At 49.4% G+C, this 16,560-nt stretch overlaps 2 protein-coding genes across 2 annotated transcripts in view; both read left to right on the top strand.

Annotated features, from left to right (window-relative positions):
* The window catches only part of DCTN5 (dynactin subunit 5), a 30,438-nt gene extending 25,266 nt beyond the window's left edge, over nt 1-5,172 (top strand). Inside the window, exon 6 of the mRNA XM_007084093.3 lies at nt 1,791-5,172. Coding sequence (XP_007084155.1) covers nt 1,791-1,804 — 14 coding nt within the window. The 3' untranslated portion in view covers nt 1,805-5,172. The remainder of the gene's footprint in view (nt 1-1,790) is intronic.
* A 1,013-nt stretch (nt 5,173-6,185) lies between these two features.
* On the top strand, nt 6,186-16,544 carry PLK1 (polo like kinase 1). The gene is made up of 10 exons (XM_015538348.2): nt 6,186-6,685; nt 7,351-7,519; nt 8,286-8,430; nt 9,413-9,506; nt 10,915-11,134; nt 13,968-14,123; nt 15,122-15,199; nt 15,393-15,547; nt 15,648-15,830; nt 16,076-16,544. Exons 1-10 carry the CDS (start codon nt 6,278-6,280, stop codon nt 16,280-16,282), a joined length of 1,815 nt encoding a protein of 604 aa, XP_015393834.2. The 5' UTR covers nt 6,186-6,277; the 3' UTR covers nt 16,283-16,544.
* The last annotated feature ends 16 nt before the right edge of the window (nt 16,545-16,560 follow it).

Genomic DNA, 16,560 nt, shown 5'->3' with positions numbered 1-16,560 from the left:
TTCTGTATCTTTAAGTCTGCTGGGCATCACATATATGGTCGATGCATAAGAAAATCGTCCAAGAGAAGAGACACAAGAATGGAGTCCACACCCTCTCTGGCTTTCAGACCTTGGGTCTAGACATTCGGCCATGGTCTTTCTGGGCCCTACCAACATCCCTCTTTTCAGCTGTATTCATCTCAACCTTCGGCGTCTGCTGAGTGCACTTTCTGACTTCGCATGGGAACAGCGAGAGCCTGCGAAAGCAGTAGGGCCAGAGGGGGAGAATAAGGAAATCTGAGACTCAGAAACTCTAAGGCCTCTTGGAGACTCTGAGCTCCCTGGGAGTAGGTGCAGGTTCTTTTTGTTTCAATAATAATAGCAACAACTGGCATGACTATGTCCCCGGTGTGTTTCAAGTGCTGTCCTCATAGACGCTCTTTACAAGAACCTTTGGAGATGGGCACATCACAGATAGAATCCTAGAAGATGGGCACTTTAAGTATCCCCATTTTATAGACATGGAAATAGAGGCACAGAGAGGTTAAGTAACTTGCCCAATGTCACACAGCTTGTAAGGAGAAGGGTTTGAACCCAGAGTTCTTCAGTTTAACCAATATATCATATTGCTTGTTGGTAAGGAGGGAGGGAGGGAGGGAGTGAACAAGTGAGTCTGGGATTTGCGGCTCGCCAGACGGACAAGGCCCCCAGAGGCAGGATGAGGCGTACTCCAGAGTCAGAAGAGTTGGGTTGCAATTCCCTGGCTACAGGACCTCGGGCAGTAACCTCATCCGGAAGTGCCCATGTCCTCATCTTCAAAATGGGAATAAGGTCTTTTTGAGGATGCAGTGAGATCATCTCCGTAAAGCTGTTAGCCCCATGCCTGGTATATGCAGAGTGCTCAGTGAGGGCTCACTGTTAGTATCACTGACGCTCTGCAGATAGATTGTATTAATGTGGCATCACTGCAGCTGTATCAATGGAAACTCCGTGTTGACAAGAGCTAGAAGGGAATATGAAAAAGAAAACAGTTGCTAAACATCAAAGGGAATTACTGTTTTTTCAATGCGTTGTCATTTCTTTTTTCTTTGTTTGTATGTTTATTCATTTTTGAGAGACAGAGACAGAGTATGGGGGGGGGAGGGGCAGAGAGACAGGGAGACACAGAATCCAAAGCAGGCTCCAGTCTCCGAGCTGTCAGCACAGAGCCCGATGCGGGGCTTGAATTCATGAGTTGTGAGATGACCTGAGCCGAAGTCGGATGCTTAACTGACCGAGCCACCCAGGTGCCCAATGCTTTGTCTTTTAAGTGTGTGTCCATTTCTAAACGGAATAAATAGAATATACATGCAGTGGGTACTCAGTGGCCTTCAAATGTATTATTGGTTGATTCCATTGCTTAAAAAGTCTTATCTTGTGGGGGTTGTTTCTGCCTCTGCAGAAAAGAGTTAGCACTTCAGGCCTGTAATTAACAGTTCTCTTGATGCTGAATTTACTGCTAGGGGTTTGAGTAAATTTGCAATGAGGAAAAAAGGGAAGTTTTTAAAAATGATTTTGTATTTTGTAGCTCTTGTATCTGGAAATATAAAACTGGTTTAAAATGTCACATACTTCACAGTTTCATAAATGCTAGAGGGATCATCCCAATCAAAGAAAGATGCAAAAAAAAAAAAAAATTAAGAAGGTGTTGGTGAGATACAGCTTCTGGCGGGTGTGTTGGAGTTTAAATTCTTTGAGTGTTGGAACCAGAACAAGTTTTCATGTAACTGTTGATTTTTGCTATGATTTGTGTCTGTTGGAACCTCTGGAAGGGGAGACAACATGAAAAGAGAAGCAATTTCTGGATGGAAACGCACATTTGGAATTTGAAAAAGCAGTTGCATTGCCAGTGAGCCCTAGGTGAAATGTCCAACGCCTAGAGGCTGATGCCAGGCCAGCATGATGTACATGGTTTTGAGTGGGTCAGACTGACAACATGAAAAGGAAGCCTTGCTTGTCACTTGGACTTGGACCATGGCTGTCTGGTACTGCAGTATGACTTTCTGCAAGAAGCCAAAGAAAAGCAGCTGGCTCTCTTGGAATCCCAGATTCACTAATTGTAGAAGTCTGCATGTGACTAAGCTCAAAACTGGCCTCTGTGAGCTGTTTCAGCCCCAGCAGGAGCTGTGCTGACCTGGAAGCAGACGCAGGCTCCATGAATAGGACTCAGACCCTGGGACCGTTGAAGGTTTAGGACCCCTTCTGTAGAGCTCTCTTATGTATTATGAAAACCTAAATCGTGGATGCTGGCCGGACTGTCGGGCCACATACACATGCCCACAGGAGAAGGCTTATTCTCTGATGGGACCATCTACAATCAAGCTGCTGGTCAGCTCTTTGTCGCGAATGCGGAGGCTACCTGCATCCTGATTTGTGATTCCTGCCAATGTTGGGGGAGGGCACATCACAGGGACTGTGACCCCTCCACCTGCTGTTGAAGATCAGACTCTGGGCCTTCTCGGCAGGGATGTCTCACTGGTGTTGACTTGTGTTCGGCTTTTTAGACTAGTTGCAGCTTAACCATAGTGGGCTGATAGCCTGATTCTATTTCCTTACTGCACCCCCACACACACACCCATACACACCTAGTAAGGTAGGTTCATTATTTGAATATAGCTGTCTCAAGAGGGATTGATCTAGGCTGTTCACTGAATAAAAGGAATGGGAGATGATGTACACCCATTTGGAAACTTTTGAAAATTCAAGCTTTCATCCTCCACTAGTCTTCCAGGGCTCCCAGAACAAAATGCCTCAGACTGGGGGGCTTAAATTAGAGAAATATGTGCTCTCACAGTTCTAGAGGCCTGCAGTCCAAGACCAAGGTATTGGTGGGTTTGACTTCTTTCAAGCCCTCTCTCTTGGCTTATAGATTCTCACCGTGTCCTGACATAGTCACCCCTCTGTGCTGTCTGTATCCTGATCTTCTCTTCTAAGGACACCAGTCAGTTTGGATGAGGGCCCACCCTAGTGATTCTATTTTAATTCAGTCAGCTCTTTGAAAGTCCTGTCTCCCAATAGAGTCACAGTTCAGAGGTACTGGGGGTTAAGGCTTCAACATAGGAATGGCAGAGGGGACACAGTTCAACCCCTGTAACACATCCTGACCAATGCCTGAATTTGTCTTTCTGGTTAAGTTAGATAAAAATGTTTATCTGCAAAAATGTATTTGTGTCTCTTGTATACAGCCTTTGCAGATAAAAAGCCTGGAGGAGACTAAGAGGGGATTGGAAGAATGTCGTTGGGTTGCTGAACAGCGGGGCCTACAGATTTTGTAGCAATGAAAAGGCAAAGTCCTGGCACATGGGGAGCCTGGGGGAAATGGTGGGGGGCATCTATAATCTTGGAAGCTTTCCCCTCTTCCTCACGGAAAGCTCCAGTGCCACCTTTCCATGCTCTGGAGTGCTTTGAGTTCAGACCGCTGAGCCTGTGATCACACCAGGCAGCCCTGACTCTGACGACAGAGGGGGCCAGGGCCCTGAACTTCCACACAGAATGCACACTCATGAGATGGGGACACTTGTATCACAGACAAGTAGAATTGTTTGGAACTGACTGCCTTCAGGCAGCTCTTCCGATACCAAGGGCTGGCTGGATCTTCCAGACTGGACTGGAAGCCCTAGGGCGGGAGAACCGTGGTAAGAGGCTTACACTGGGGGCCCTGTTACCCTTCACTGCCTAACATATGTCTTGCTTGAGGTACCCTAACATTGAAAACTCATTTCCAGTGGGACCATGTGCCCTCTGGGACTGTACTAATGTCTTTGTGCCCTGTCACTACATTGCCTCAGCCCTGGAAGGCTTCAGATCAGCCTGAACTTACTGGCCACGGCTGTGCTGTACCTGAATTGGTGCCTGGGGCCAGGTAAAAATGAATCATACAGAAGTTTAGGGAGGAAGCCACTTGGCTTTCTAAGATAGACTGTTGTTCTTTTTTTAATTGAGGTATAGTTGACATATAACATTATATCTAAAGTAGACTTTGATGGTTAACGGGACCCCTGGCAGGCATAACAGATCAGCACTGCAGTTTGGGCTCATCTTTTTGCATGGGGTCCTACTGATAATACATTTGCTGCAAAGAAGCATGAGCCAAGGCCAAGGGCCAAGGGGATGGACAGCACAGAAGGGAGTTAACACAGTAAGCCTGAGACTGCTCTCCTTGTTTGCAAGGCTGACCCTTGGCTGGCATCTGGGTAATTGGATTTTGAGTGGATTCTCACCATTACCTAAATAGTAAGAATGGCTCACTGTGCCTAAACTGTGCAGACAGTATGGTTTATGCTAAATGCCTGCTTTTCTTCCAGGAATCCAACATTTTGGTATGTGCCAGGCAGAGGGTGTCTACTTGGCCAGCCTATTGGGCCAGCAGTATAAAACCCGGGCACTGAGCCTCTAAGGAGCTTCCCTGACAAATAACACTTCACACTTGCTGTCATAACTCATTGCTGGAGGAATTAAGTGTTCTTTGTGTCTATACTGCGAGAAGGCTCTGGGAAGCTTGTACCTGGTTTCCTCTGGGCTTTGTGCTATGCACCTTTTTCTGTTTGCTGATTTTGCTTTGTAGCCTTTTGCTGTAATAAATTATAGCCAGCTGTCAGTAAGACTATATGCTGAGTCTTGTGAGTCTCCTAACAAATCACCAAACTGGGGGGGAGGGCACTTTGGAGACTCCCAAAACAGGAACAAGGGGGACTTCTGGGGTGTTGGTAGTGTTCTCTTTCTCAGTCTGGTGTTGTTTATGCGGGGTGGGTTCAAGTTGTGAAAATTCATTGAGCTGTACAGTTATGATATATATGCTTTCTACATATCTTAAACTTCAATAAAGAGATTACACACCACCAGAGTAAAAGTAAAAAACCTTCCTTTTATTTAGCAAACATTTCAGTTACCCCCCCCCTTTTTTACTAGGCATTGCTCTGGGAGTTTGGGACACGGGCTAGGAAAGATGTCATCATTGCTTCTGCATTTACTGGGAGGCAGGTAAAGATATACTTACAATAATATGGCTGATATTTGCTGGGCTCTATCAGAGACATCATAGGGCGCCAAGGGGCACAGAGAAAGTGCTTCTAACCTGGGTATTTTGCCGTTCTAGGGTTGCTACTCCAGTACTTTCGAAAGTCAGGGAAATGGGCAGAGGGAGATGGCTGAGAACAGCGGCAAACAGGGAAGGTATGTGGGTATGGAGTTGTCAGAGCCTCTAGTTTTGTTTTGCTTTTTTTTCCTTTTTTTTTTTTTTTTTTTTTTTTGGAAAAGCCACAAATCTGAATTTTTATGTGAGTCCTCTTGAGTTTTAAGTGCTGTAAACGAATCCAGATTTTCAAATGTGGGAAGCCAAACACAACACCCCTGCAGGACAATTTGGCCTTGGCCTACCGGCTTGCGAGGCATTTTGCCAACCAGCCATCCCTCCTCAGACCAAAGACCTGAGGGTCCACTCTTTCAGGCTCTGGGAAATCTAGCAATGAGCGAGCCAGACAACTTTCTTGTATTGTGGGGGTGCCTGGAACCGTGCTTCTCAAACATCAGGATGTGTGGGAATCACCTGGCATTCACACTGAAAGGCAGCTTTCTCACTCGGGAGGTCTGGGGTAAGTAAGGCCTGAAATTTTCTTTCTAACAAGCTCCCAGGTGATGGTGATGCTGGTGATCCCTGAACCATATATGCTTTGAGTAGAGTTGCTCTATATTCCGGAGGGGCTTAGGAGCAGCTGGCAAGCACCGTGGTTTTACTTGAGTTTTCGTTTATTGGGGTGTCTTGGAGCTGAGGACATCAGAGGCAAGTGCTTAAGGCTGCGCCGCCAGGTCTCTATTCTCAGAGTTTATAATCTAGAAGGCAGGTGGGGGTGGAGGAAAGTGTTAGGAAAAGCTTCCTGGAGGAGGTGCATGGGAACTGCAGGAACCTCCCCGGCCGTCGAGAAAGGGAGAAGCCCTGAACTCCCCCTCTCCTCGGGCTGGGTCTCTGCATCCCCACGCCGTGTACGGTTTCCCAGGCATCCCACGTGTCTGCGCCCAGCGAGTGCCTGTCAATCAAGTTTCTCCCCTACCCGGAGCTGGGTAGGGTTTAAAGGCAGCAGCGGTGCAGAACGCTCCCATCGTGCCGCGCGGCGGGCGGGTTTGGATTTTAAATCCCCGCGGCCAATCAGTGGCGCGCAGGCTCTTGTAACGTTCCCGGCGCCGCGTTTGAATTCGAGGAGGAGCGAAGTGGTGCCAGGTCTCTGCCCAGACTCTGCTAGGTTTGCGGAGCAACTCCGGGAACATGAGTGCGGCGGCAACTGCAGGGAAGCTGGCGCGGGCACCAGCCGACCCAGGGAAAGCCGGGGGCCCCGGAGTTGCAGCTCCCGGGGCTCCAGCGGCCGCTCCGCCGGCGAAAGAGATCCCGGAGGTCCTAGTGGACCCGCGCAGCCGGCGGCGCTACCTGCGGGGACGCTTTCTGGGGAAGGGCGGCTTTGCTAAGTGCTTCGAGATCTCGGACGCCGACACTAAGGAGGTGTTCGCTGGCAAAATCGTGCCTAAGTCGTTGCTGCTCAAGCCTCACCAGAAGGAGAAGATGTCCATGGAGATATCCATTCACCGCAGTCTCGCCCACCAGCACATCGTAGGCTTCCACGGCTTTTTCGAGGACAACGACTTCGTGTTCGTGGTGTTGGAGCTCTGCCGCCGGAGAGTGAGTGTCGCTGCCCGGGGGCCGTGGTTGGGGGCTCCGGGGGCTCGGAGCTGCTACAGAAGAGGTGCTGGAAACCTTGGGCTAGGCATTGTAAAGGACTCGAGGAGAGCGTGCTTTGCACTTGGAGCTGCAAGGGGAAGGGGTTGCGATTAAGTAGCGCTCGAGTCCTGTTGCTGCTAGGGAAGGCAGCTCCTGGACGCTAGGTGTTGAGCGGAGTGGGGGAGGCGCAGGTCGGAGGAGAATCCTGGCAATGGACGCAAGGGCTTCCGGAGTTGCTAAGGGAGGAGTCCCGGGTAAGGGGTGCTGCAGACCCGGAGCTTCCGGAGTAGGGCTGGGTCAGGGAGAGGGTGGTTGGAGCCAGACCAAGGAGCTTCCGGGAAGGGAGGCGGCTGGACAGGGATCTGCTGCTACGAAAAGGCCTGGGGAGGGATACTGAGAACTCTGAGCTTCCAGGAGTGGGTCTGGAAGACGTATCCCAGGTAGGGGGCTTGGGAGGGAGCTAGTGGGAGAAGGGGTGCTGTGACTGGTTGTGGCCAGGCTTAGGGGAGAGAACGGATCGTAGCTGTCCTGGAGAAGAAATAAGGGTGGGGGTGGGGCGTCCTCGGCTGCCTTTATCCAGTGCATCGTTACCGGCTCCGCATTCCTCCTCTCTTAACCCCAACCAGTCTCTCCTGGAGTTGCACAAGCGGAGGAAAGCACTGACGGAGCCCGAAGCCCGCTACTATCTTCGGCAGATCGTCCTTGGCTGCCAGTACCTGCACCGAAACCGGGTCATTCACCGGGACCTCAAGCTGGGCAACCTTTTCCTGAACGAGGATCTGGAGGTGAAAATAGGTGAGTGCCGGACCCGGAAGGGGTGCTTGACACCACCGGAAGTGGGAATGAGGAGGTGCTGGAAGAGGGAAAATAGGAAGGAGGCAGGGAGGGAGAAGAGGATGGTAGAAGTCTGGGCTGTTGATTGCTTCTAGAATCCCTCTTTAGCACCGAAATTTAAAATAAAGAGCCACAAGCCAGTATCCTGCAGATGCATTGTTTAGTGCTCCTACGCAGTAATTTTTTAAAAGAAGAATTTGAATTAGTTTCCATTTTTCAAATTGGGATGCTTGACATACAAATTTGGATTTGGACTCCTCTTAAACATATTAAACATATATTGTTGGAAGCTCCAGCAGTTCTGAGACAGCATCCCTTCCGGCTGCTCTTTGCCTGGCTGAAAAGCAGCTGTTCCCCTTAGACCCCCTGGGATTCGCCACAGTCCTCACCACTCCCTATCATTTCCTCACAAACTTGCCAAATAGCAGTACTGACCTTTACTTGCTTGATCCTTGAAGGCATTTGACTTGTGCTGTTTCCATCAACTCCCTTCTAGAAGGGCCCTCCTTTCTAAGGAAGTGGGGAGGGGGGCAAGGAGGCTCCCTAGGAGGCCCCTCCCCTGGGCCAGCAGGGTGGGAGGAAGCCTGGGCAGCCCTGCTGCCTACAAGATATAGGGGCAAAAGGGGAAATGACCCTGTTCTTGACATTCAAACCTGTACCAGCTTTCTGCATTGGCAGATGACAGAGGCTAGCATCTGAGCACCCCCTCTTCCTCCCTCTGTCCCAGGGGATTTTGGACTGGCAACCAAGGTCGAATATGACGGGGAACGCAAGAAGACCCTGTGTGGGACTCCTAATTACATAGCTCCTGAGGTGCTGAGCAAGAAAGGGCACAGTTTCGAGGTGGACGTGTGGTCCATTGGGTGCATCATGTAAGTTGGGAGTTGTCTCAGGACCCACATGGCCTAAGCAAGGGCCCTTTTGGATGTCTCACCTGGCTGACTTGACCTTGTGGACCTTTCTGCCTATGGAGAGGCTGTTCCAGAGAACAGATTGCCCCAAAACAAAGCCCAGTTTCCATATCTTTCCTTGTCACAGGTTATCTTGTAGGATTCCTGCAGCCTGGGCTGTGTGTCTGGGGAAGGTGGGGGAGAGGGGTGGGGGTGTCCCCCTAAATCTGTTCTAGGTCCTTGCTACTCAAAGTGTGGTCCACAGAGCAGCAGCATCACCTAGGAACTTGTTAGAAATGCAGAATCTCAGGACCCAGACTACTGACTGGATCGGAATCCGGATTTTAACAAGATCCCCGGGTGATTCCCATGCGCAGTAAAGTTTGAGAAGCACCAATCTAGAAAGCAGCCCTGGGAGGGAGGACTTAGGTCAGGAATAGAGCTGACAGAAGGAGGTGCCTGTAGTCTATCTGGATCGAGGCCTTCTGAGGTGGGTGGGCAGTGGGTAGAGGGTTGGCCCCTTCGGGTATTCTCTTTTTTATTGTTGTTGATTTGAGTATTGGAGAGCTAGAAATGAGTTGTAGCAATGGCTTTCATACTTATTTGCAGTGGAGCTTTTTCAACTGAAAGCTCCAGGCCTCGAATACAGAACTATCAAAATGGCGCTGCTTCTGTAGAGGAAGGTAGCCCACGCACTTGGACCTGATTTGTACTGGCCGGCAGCTTCTGGGGCCCCGGGTTACCACAAGCTATAGTTGAAAAGTCACTATTGCTATCACCGGTCTTCTGAGGGCTCACCCCGGCCCATATCCTGGCTCCTGTGGGCTTGAGGATTGTCCTCAGGGGCCCGAAGGTCAGAATTTCCAGATGCCCGGCCTCCCTTCTAGCCCTGAGATGATTCCTCTGGCATCTAGGTTTTGGCTGCGAGCCTTGAGCCAAATCTACCCACCTTGTGCTTTTACAGGTATACCTTGCTAGTGGGCAAACCACCTTTTGAGACATCTTGCCTAAAAGAGACTTACCTCCGGATCAAGAAAAATGACTACAGTATTCCCAAGGTGACTAAAAACACTTGAAGTTTAAATTTGTTTTGTTTTGTTTTTTCCCCCCGAAAAGCTGTTTACTGAGCCCAGTCATATCCCGGGGCTAGAGATAGGTCAACCCCACTGCTAGGGGAGCCACAGAGCTTTAGTGGATCTGTGTCTGAAATAACATACAGAACTTGATAGGTGTGCACCAAAGCATTTATTGTAAGGGGAGAGGATTTGTAGATCCTTAGAGTTTCGGTGTATAACCCAAAATGTGTAAGGAGCAAAAAAGGTGGGGCGGGGAAGAGCAGGAGGCAGACGTAGAAGTGCCACTTCAGCTTTGGAAGTGGACCTTCTCGAGTTAACTGGTCTCTGCCACGTGGCAGCCAGATCACAGTGGGCAAATGGCCTGAATCTTTTGGCTTCCAGTTTCCCACTTATAAAGTGGAGTTACTACCCCTGGAGCGGCTCGCAGAGCGCCTTGTATACACTAAGTGCTCACAGAATCCTGAACCACTGTGAATCCAGAGTGGTGTGCCTTTTCACAACCACTGCTGTCAGCGCGTTGAAAGGAGTAGCCTGTTTCTGCAGAAGCCCGACTCATGGCTGCTTTCCAGTTTGGGATCCTTGACTCGTGTGAAATCAAGAGCCCCATCTCCATAAGGACAGAGAGGTGAAATCTGTCACAAAGGATCATTTAACTGTCTGATGGGCAGATCCTGAAGGGTTCAGAGGGTTCAGAGTGGGTGAGCGAGCCCACATTAGTGCTGGCTTCACCACTCATTAGGTGTGTATTCTTAGGAAAGGCGCCTAACGTGTGTTCAGTTTCTTCATCTGCAAACGAGAGATGGTAATAGAGACTGCCACCCCTTGTTTTATGTGAAGGGTAAACACGCTAATGTACATGACGTGCTTGGAACACCGTCCTGGCACAGAATAAGCGCACAGCTAATGCTAGGCTATCACTATGCATTTGACCTGTGCTGGGTTATCTCCCATTGAACCCTGCAGGGCTCAGGCTCGGTGCTATGTCGTCTCATTTTCTAGATGAAGATACAAAGGCCCTAGAAAGTCAGGTCACTTGTCCTAGCTGGTATTAGGGACGGAACAGGGACTTAAACCAGGTCTTTATGACCTCACAGCCTACATTCTCAAGTACTACTCTAGTGGTGAGCAACTTAAATTATGCGAGAAAAAATTCAGGGGAAATCACATTAAAATTGAGTCTCAAAAGGAAGGAGAAGTGATCATTCTCACAACTTAGGTTGACACTTGTCAACTCAGCAAAGCCAACAGTGGGGCACCTGGTAGGTATGTGTCCACCAAACATGGTATATGGGAGCCATGCATGTGGGCCAGGGGCCACGGTTCCTTTATGGCAGTGCTGCCCTTGGGTCCCCCATCACCCCCTGCTTACAGCTGTCCCTCTCTGCTCTAGCACATCAACCCTGTGGCCGCCTCCCTCATCCAGAAGATGCTTCAGACAGATCCTACTGCCCGCCCAACCATTCACGAGCTGCTCAATGACGAGTTTTTTACTTCTGGCTATATCCCCGCCCGGCTCCCCATCACCTGCCTCACCATTGCACCACGGTTTTCAATTGCTCCCAGCAGTCTGGACCCCAGCAACCGGAAGCCTCTCACAGTCCTCAATAAAGGTAAAACAAGGGTTTGCGTAGACAGCAGACCCCCAGAGAGAGCCTAGGCTTCAGATGTGTGGATGGATGGCCCACACAACCCAGGTGTGCAGTAGGACTGACTCCAGTCCTTGAGTCCATGGCCTCCCATCCTCTCAGGGCAAAATGCCCTGCTTCCCCTGGGCCAGCCCTAGCAAGAAAGACAGACCTTACCATGGCTGGGCCAGACCTGTTGTGCCCAAAAAGAGGAGAGTGGACTGAATGCCGTGCTCACAAAACTTACTTAAAAAATTCCTAACATCCCTCTTCTGTGGTCTATTGAAAAAAAATACGAAAAATTCCAAATATAGACGCAGGGCATAATGCACTGGACCCCTACACTCCACCCCCGGCCCATATTCAACAGTTAGCAAAATTTTTTGTCACGTTTGCTTCACTGTTCCATTTTTGTTCCTTTGCAGTTAATCCCAGACATCTTGCCATTTTACCCCCATAAGCTTCAGTAGGTCTCTCTTTAAAAGGACAGCCACTTTTTAGGGGTGACTGGGTGGCTCAGTTACGTGTCCGACTTTGGCTCAGGTCATGATCTCGTGGTTTGTGAGTTTGAGCCCCGCGTGGAACTCCATGCTGACAGCTCAGAGCCTGGAGCCTGCTTTGATTCTGTGACTCACTCTCTGTCTCTCTCAAAAAAGAAAAATGTTAAAAAAAAAAATTTTTTTTTTTAAGGGACAGCCACTTTTTATAAGACTACACACCTTGCTTGGGTTGTCATTATGTCTGATTCTCTTCAGAGGACAAAATGAGGAAGTACATACTTTGGGGGAAAAACTTGAAGTTTGTACTGCTATTTCTGAGTCACATTTTTTTTACCACATTATTTTGATATTATTTCAAACTTAGGAAAAGGTGGACAAATGGAAGCTCCTGTATCTCATAACTCCTTTTCTCCACCAAATAACGTTTTTCTACATTTACTTTACCTCTTTCTCTTTTTAATATATATAAAGTTATATATTTGTGTGTATCCACTGGTTTCTCCTGAACCACTTGAGAGTAAGTGGTATACTTCCTGTCCTTTATCACTTAATACTTCAGCGTGTATTTCCTAAAAACAAAGATTCATTCACATAGAACACCGTTAGCAAGTTCAAGATACTTAACATTGATACAGTCTTGTCAGCTGTGGAGTTACTACTTTTCTTTTTGTAATTTGAGTGTCCAAATACAATATTATGACTTTGATTTTATTTTTATTTAAAAAAAATTTTTTTTAAATGTCATTTTTGAGAGAGAGACCGCATGAATGGGGGAGGGGCAGAGAGAGAGGGAGACGCAGAATCCAGAACCGCACGCAAGATCATGACCTGAGCCGACTGAGCCACCTAGGCACCCGTGATTTTATTTTATTCTTGTATTTCTTTTCAACTGACCCTCTTGTTTCCTCACACTAATAAACATAGCTTTTTCAGCATCTATACACAAGTTCCTCTTATTAAATGACATTTTATTGAAGTACCATTTTCCTTAGAATATTTCACTAAGGATATATAATGTTTTTAAAAAGGTCATCTGAAATGCCTTTTTTCTTTGGGTGGATATAGCACCAATTTAATAAGCACCTGTTTAACAAATTCATTTGTTTCTGTCGTAATCTAATACCGTTAAGGATTTCTTTTTTTGTTTTTGCCATTTCATTTTATTGGTGATGTTAATCTTGGTCACTTGGTTAGGGTAGTGCCTGATGGACTTTTCCACTGCAGAGTTAGTTTTTCCCTTTGTAATGAATACATGTCTCGCCAAGCTGCTTTGAGATGACCCTGTTCCTCAAACTCTTGCCCAGGGATGTTAGCATCCTACGTAGAGCTCTGTGGATCTGGCTGTAGCAGTTGCTACTGAGGTGTTCTAATGCAAATTCCTCTCTTCCCTACTCCTTCTGAATTCATGGAAATTCTTCTATAAGGAAGAGCTGTCACTTCTCTCTCATTTATTTGGTTATGTACATTAGTGCACACTCACGGATTTATTCTTTGGGCTGTAATATTGCCATTTTAAAGATTGTTGGGTTTTTTTGTTTGTTTGGTTTTTTTTTTTGAATTTGAACACCAGGGATTTTTTTTTAAGATCTGCTGGAAATTTTCAAACTTCCTCAAAAGTAGAGAGAATTAACTGTACTAGAATCCCCATGTACACATCATCCATTTTGAGTAGTTAGCAACATTTGCCTATACTTACTTTGATCTATTTCCAACTTCTCCTTTTTCCTAGAGTTTTTAAAGCAAATCCCAAATATCTTATTATTTTCACATTTAAGTTCTTAGTACAGCATAGTTTGTTTTTAACTGAAAACTCTGATCTTAAAAAATATAAGACAAAAATCATGTTCTACAAGAACTACCACATGTTGGTCGGGAAACAAACACTTGAGCATAAAGACAATAAAAATCATCAGGCTTCTACCAGTCAAATAAAGCCTATGAGACAAATCTCAAAGGGTATCTTTTCAGACTCTTTTGACATCTGTACAGAATTTAGGGGTGGAAAAAAATCTCCTGTTTTCATCAAATGCCCAGCATTGGGGCAGAGGTCTGAGTGTCTGAGGCTCTGCGGCTGTATGTGGCCGTGAAACCTTCCTTAAGGGCTTGCCTTGGCCCTGGAGGTGTGAGTACCACGTTCCTGTCACGTGAGCATGGCACCTGCTGCTCTGTAATCCCACACTGACTCAGTTTACCCAAAGCAACGTCAGCTAAAATGATTTTTCCCCGGGAAGAATACCAGCAGTGGTAGAGGGTCCCATGCCCCTCCCACCCTGCTGCCTTTGTGCCCAGCTAAGGAGCACGTGTCGTCATCTTCCTAGGCATGGAGAACCCCACGCCCGAGCGGCCCCGGGAGAAAGAGGAACCAGTGGTCCGGGAGACCAACGAGGCGGTTGACGGCCACCTAGGCGACATGCTGCAACAGCTGCACAGTGTCAATGCCTCCAAGCCCTCAGAGCGGGGGCTGGTGAGACAAGGTAGGCACTGTGGGGGCCTGGGGGCCTGGGGGAGGGGGGCGCCTGGGCATCTGGAGAGGGCAGGGAAGTCTCGGCTGCAGCAGGTCGGTGGCCTGTCCAGGCCCCGACCACCCCAATACCTTTAGTCGCCCCATTTTCTATAGATCAAAATCCAAATGGAGTAACCTGGCATTCAAGGCCCCTCCTTTCTTTTTCTGATTCACTTGTTCTGTCTCCGTCTTCCAGAACCCCAGCATGCTGCCTTTACACATCCGCACATGCTGTTTTCTGCCGTTCTGTGGATTCCTGCTTCACCTGCAGGAGCCTCGGGACTCTGGCTCCTACCGCTCCCTTCTTCTGTAATGTGCTTCCTCCACATCTCACATCCTCCCGATGTCTGCCCACGAGCATTTCCCCACCCCCCACTCCTAGCACTTCACTTGTCATCCCCCTCAGCTGCTGTGGGTTTCTCCATAATTCTTCATTTCTATATTTGTTTCTTGTGTTTAAATAGGGGATTATCGCGTGCACAGAACATGACATTTTGAGATCCTTGGAATTGTGTATTGCCTCACAATTTTTTAGTCATTCGGACCAGAAAATTCACTACTCTCTTGGCCACTGACTCTCACCATGATAGAAGTAACTTAGAGACCTTATCCATATTTACGCTGCTCAGCCTCTGTCCCTGTAACAAGAACACAAGCTCCATGAAGCCTGGATTTTAGGCCCTTGCTCACTGTACCTGCGACAGTGCCTGGCACACGGTGGGCCTTTGATCAGTAGATGGACGGACTGTAAAATGAAAGGAACAGGGTGCTCTGCCCTGGGACCTGTCCGTCCTGCTGCTTGCCGGGGCTTGGTGGTGACACAGCCCTGCTTGGCTCTCCTCTGGGGTCCCAGACCTCTTGACTGAGTCCAGGCAGGGTGCCCAGCATCCCTCCCTGATGTCGGGCACCTGAGTGGACTGGAGGGGAGGAGGCTGGTCCTGACCAACAGTCTGTCTGCTTCTGTCACAGAGGAGGCTGAGGATCCCGCCTGCATCCCCATCTTCTGGGTCAGCAAATGGGTGGACTATTCAGACAAGTACGGCCTTGGTAGGTTGCTTCCAGAACGGGTGGGCGGCTCAGATAAAGCCAAGTGACCCTTCGAGCTATTCCAGGCTCCTCCCTTGTGCGGTTCCCAGGTCCTCTCAACAATCTCCTCTCCGTCCCAGGCATCCCATTTCCAGCTCCCAGTGCCCCCCCTGCTCCCCACTTCCCCGTCCTGAGGCCCCCCTCCACCTACCAGGGTACCAGCTGTGCGACAACAGCGTGGGGGTGCTCTTCAACGACTCGACACGCCTGATCCTTTACAATGACGGCGACAGCCTGCAGTACATAGAGCGTGATGGCACAGAGTCCTACCTCACTGTGAGCTCCCATCCCAACTCCCTGATGAAGAAGGTGAGTGCTGGCTGGTCCCCGCGGCCTGGGGTTGCGGGAGGGAGGCACTTGCCGGGGGTCAGTCTCCAACCCCGGCCTCCCTGCCCCCCCTTCCAACCAGATCACCCTCCTGAAGTACTTCCGGAACTACATGAGTGAACACTTGCTGAAGGCGGGCGCCAACATCACGCCTCGGGAAGGCGATGAGCTCGCCCGGCTACCCTACCTGCGCACCTGGTTTCGCACCCGCAGCGCCATCATCCTGCACCTCAGCAACGGCTCTGTGCAGATCAACTTCTTCCAGGTGAACCGGGGTGGGGAAGAGTTGGGGAGGGATGCCTGTGCCTGGCAGCGGGCCCCCAGGGTTGGATTGGGTGGGGCGGCGTGGGACCCGTCCTTGGCATCAGGCGGTAGCAAGAGAGTGGGCGGGTGGGAACCCCTCATCGGCCAGAATGCCTCCCCTCCCGTCCCCCATACACTAGCAGCTGGGGCCTTCAGTCCGCCCGCCCGTAACTCCCTTCCATCTCTCTGCCCTCCTTTGCCTCCTAGGACCATACCAAACTCATCCTGTGCCCGCTGATGGCAGCCGTGACCTACATTGATGAGAAGCGGGACTTCCGCACGTACCGCCTGAGCCTGCTGGAGGAGTACGGCTGCTCCAAGGAGCTGGCCAGCCGGCTGCGCTACGCCCGCACCATGGTGGACAAGCTGCTGAGCTCCCGCTCGGCCACCAACCGTCTCAAGGCCTCCTCGTAGGCCTTCCTCCCCTCCGGACTGGTGCCCCTCCCACCGTGCTGTTTTCTAGAATGTGGCCCCCGGCCCTGGGGGCTGGGAAGAGCTACGTTATCCTTGCTGGCAGGTGTCGCTGTGTAAGTTATTTTTGTACATGTTCCGGTGTGGGTTCTATGGCCTCTTTCCCTTCCCTCTCAACCCCGCCATGTGAATTGTACAGAATATTGCTCTTGAATCCGGGACTGTCCTTGCCTTGCCTTTATATACATTAAACACGTGAATCTTCTTTTTCTTCTTGTGCC

The sequence above is a fragment of the Panthera tigris genome, chromosome E3 (assembly GCF_018350195.1).
Source record: "Panthera tigris isolate Pti1 chromosome E3, P.tigris_Pti1_mat1.1, whole genome shotgun sequence".
Classification (NCBI taxonomy): Eukaryota; Metazoa; Chordata; class Mammalia; order Carnivora; family Felidae; genus Panthera; species Panthera tigris.
This window is presented reverse-complemented; position numbering and strand designations above follow the sequence as displayed.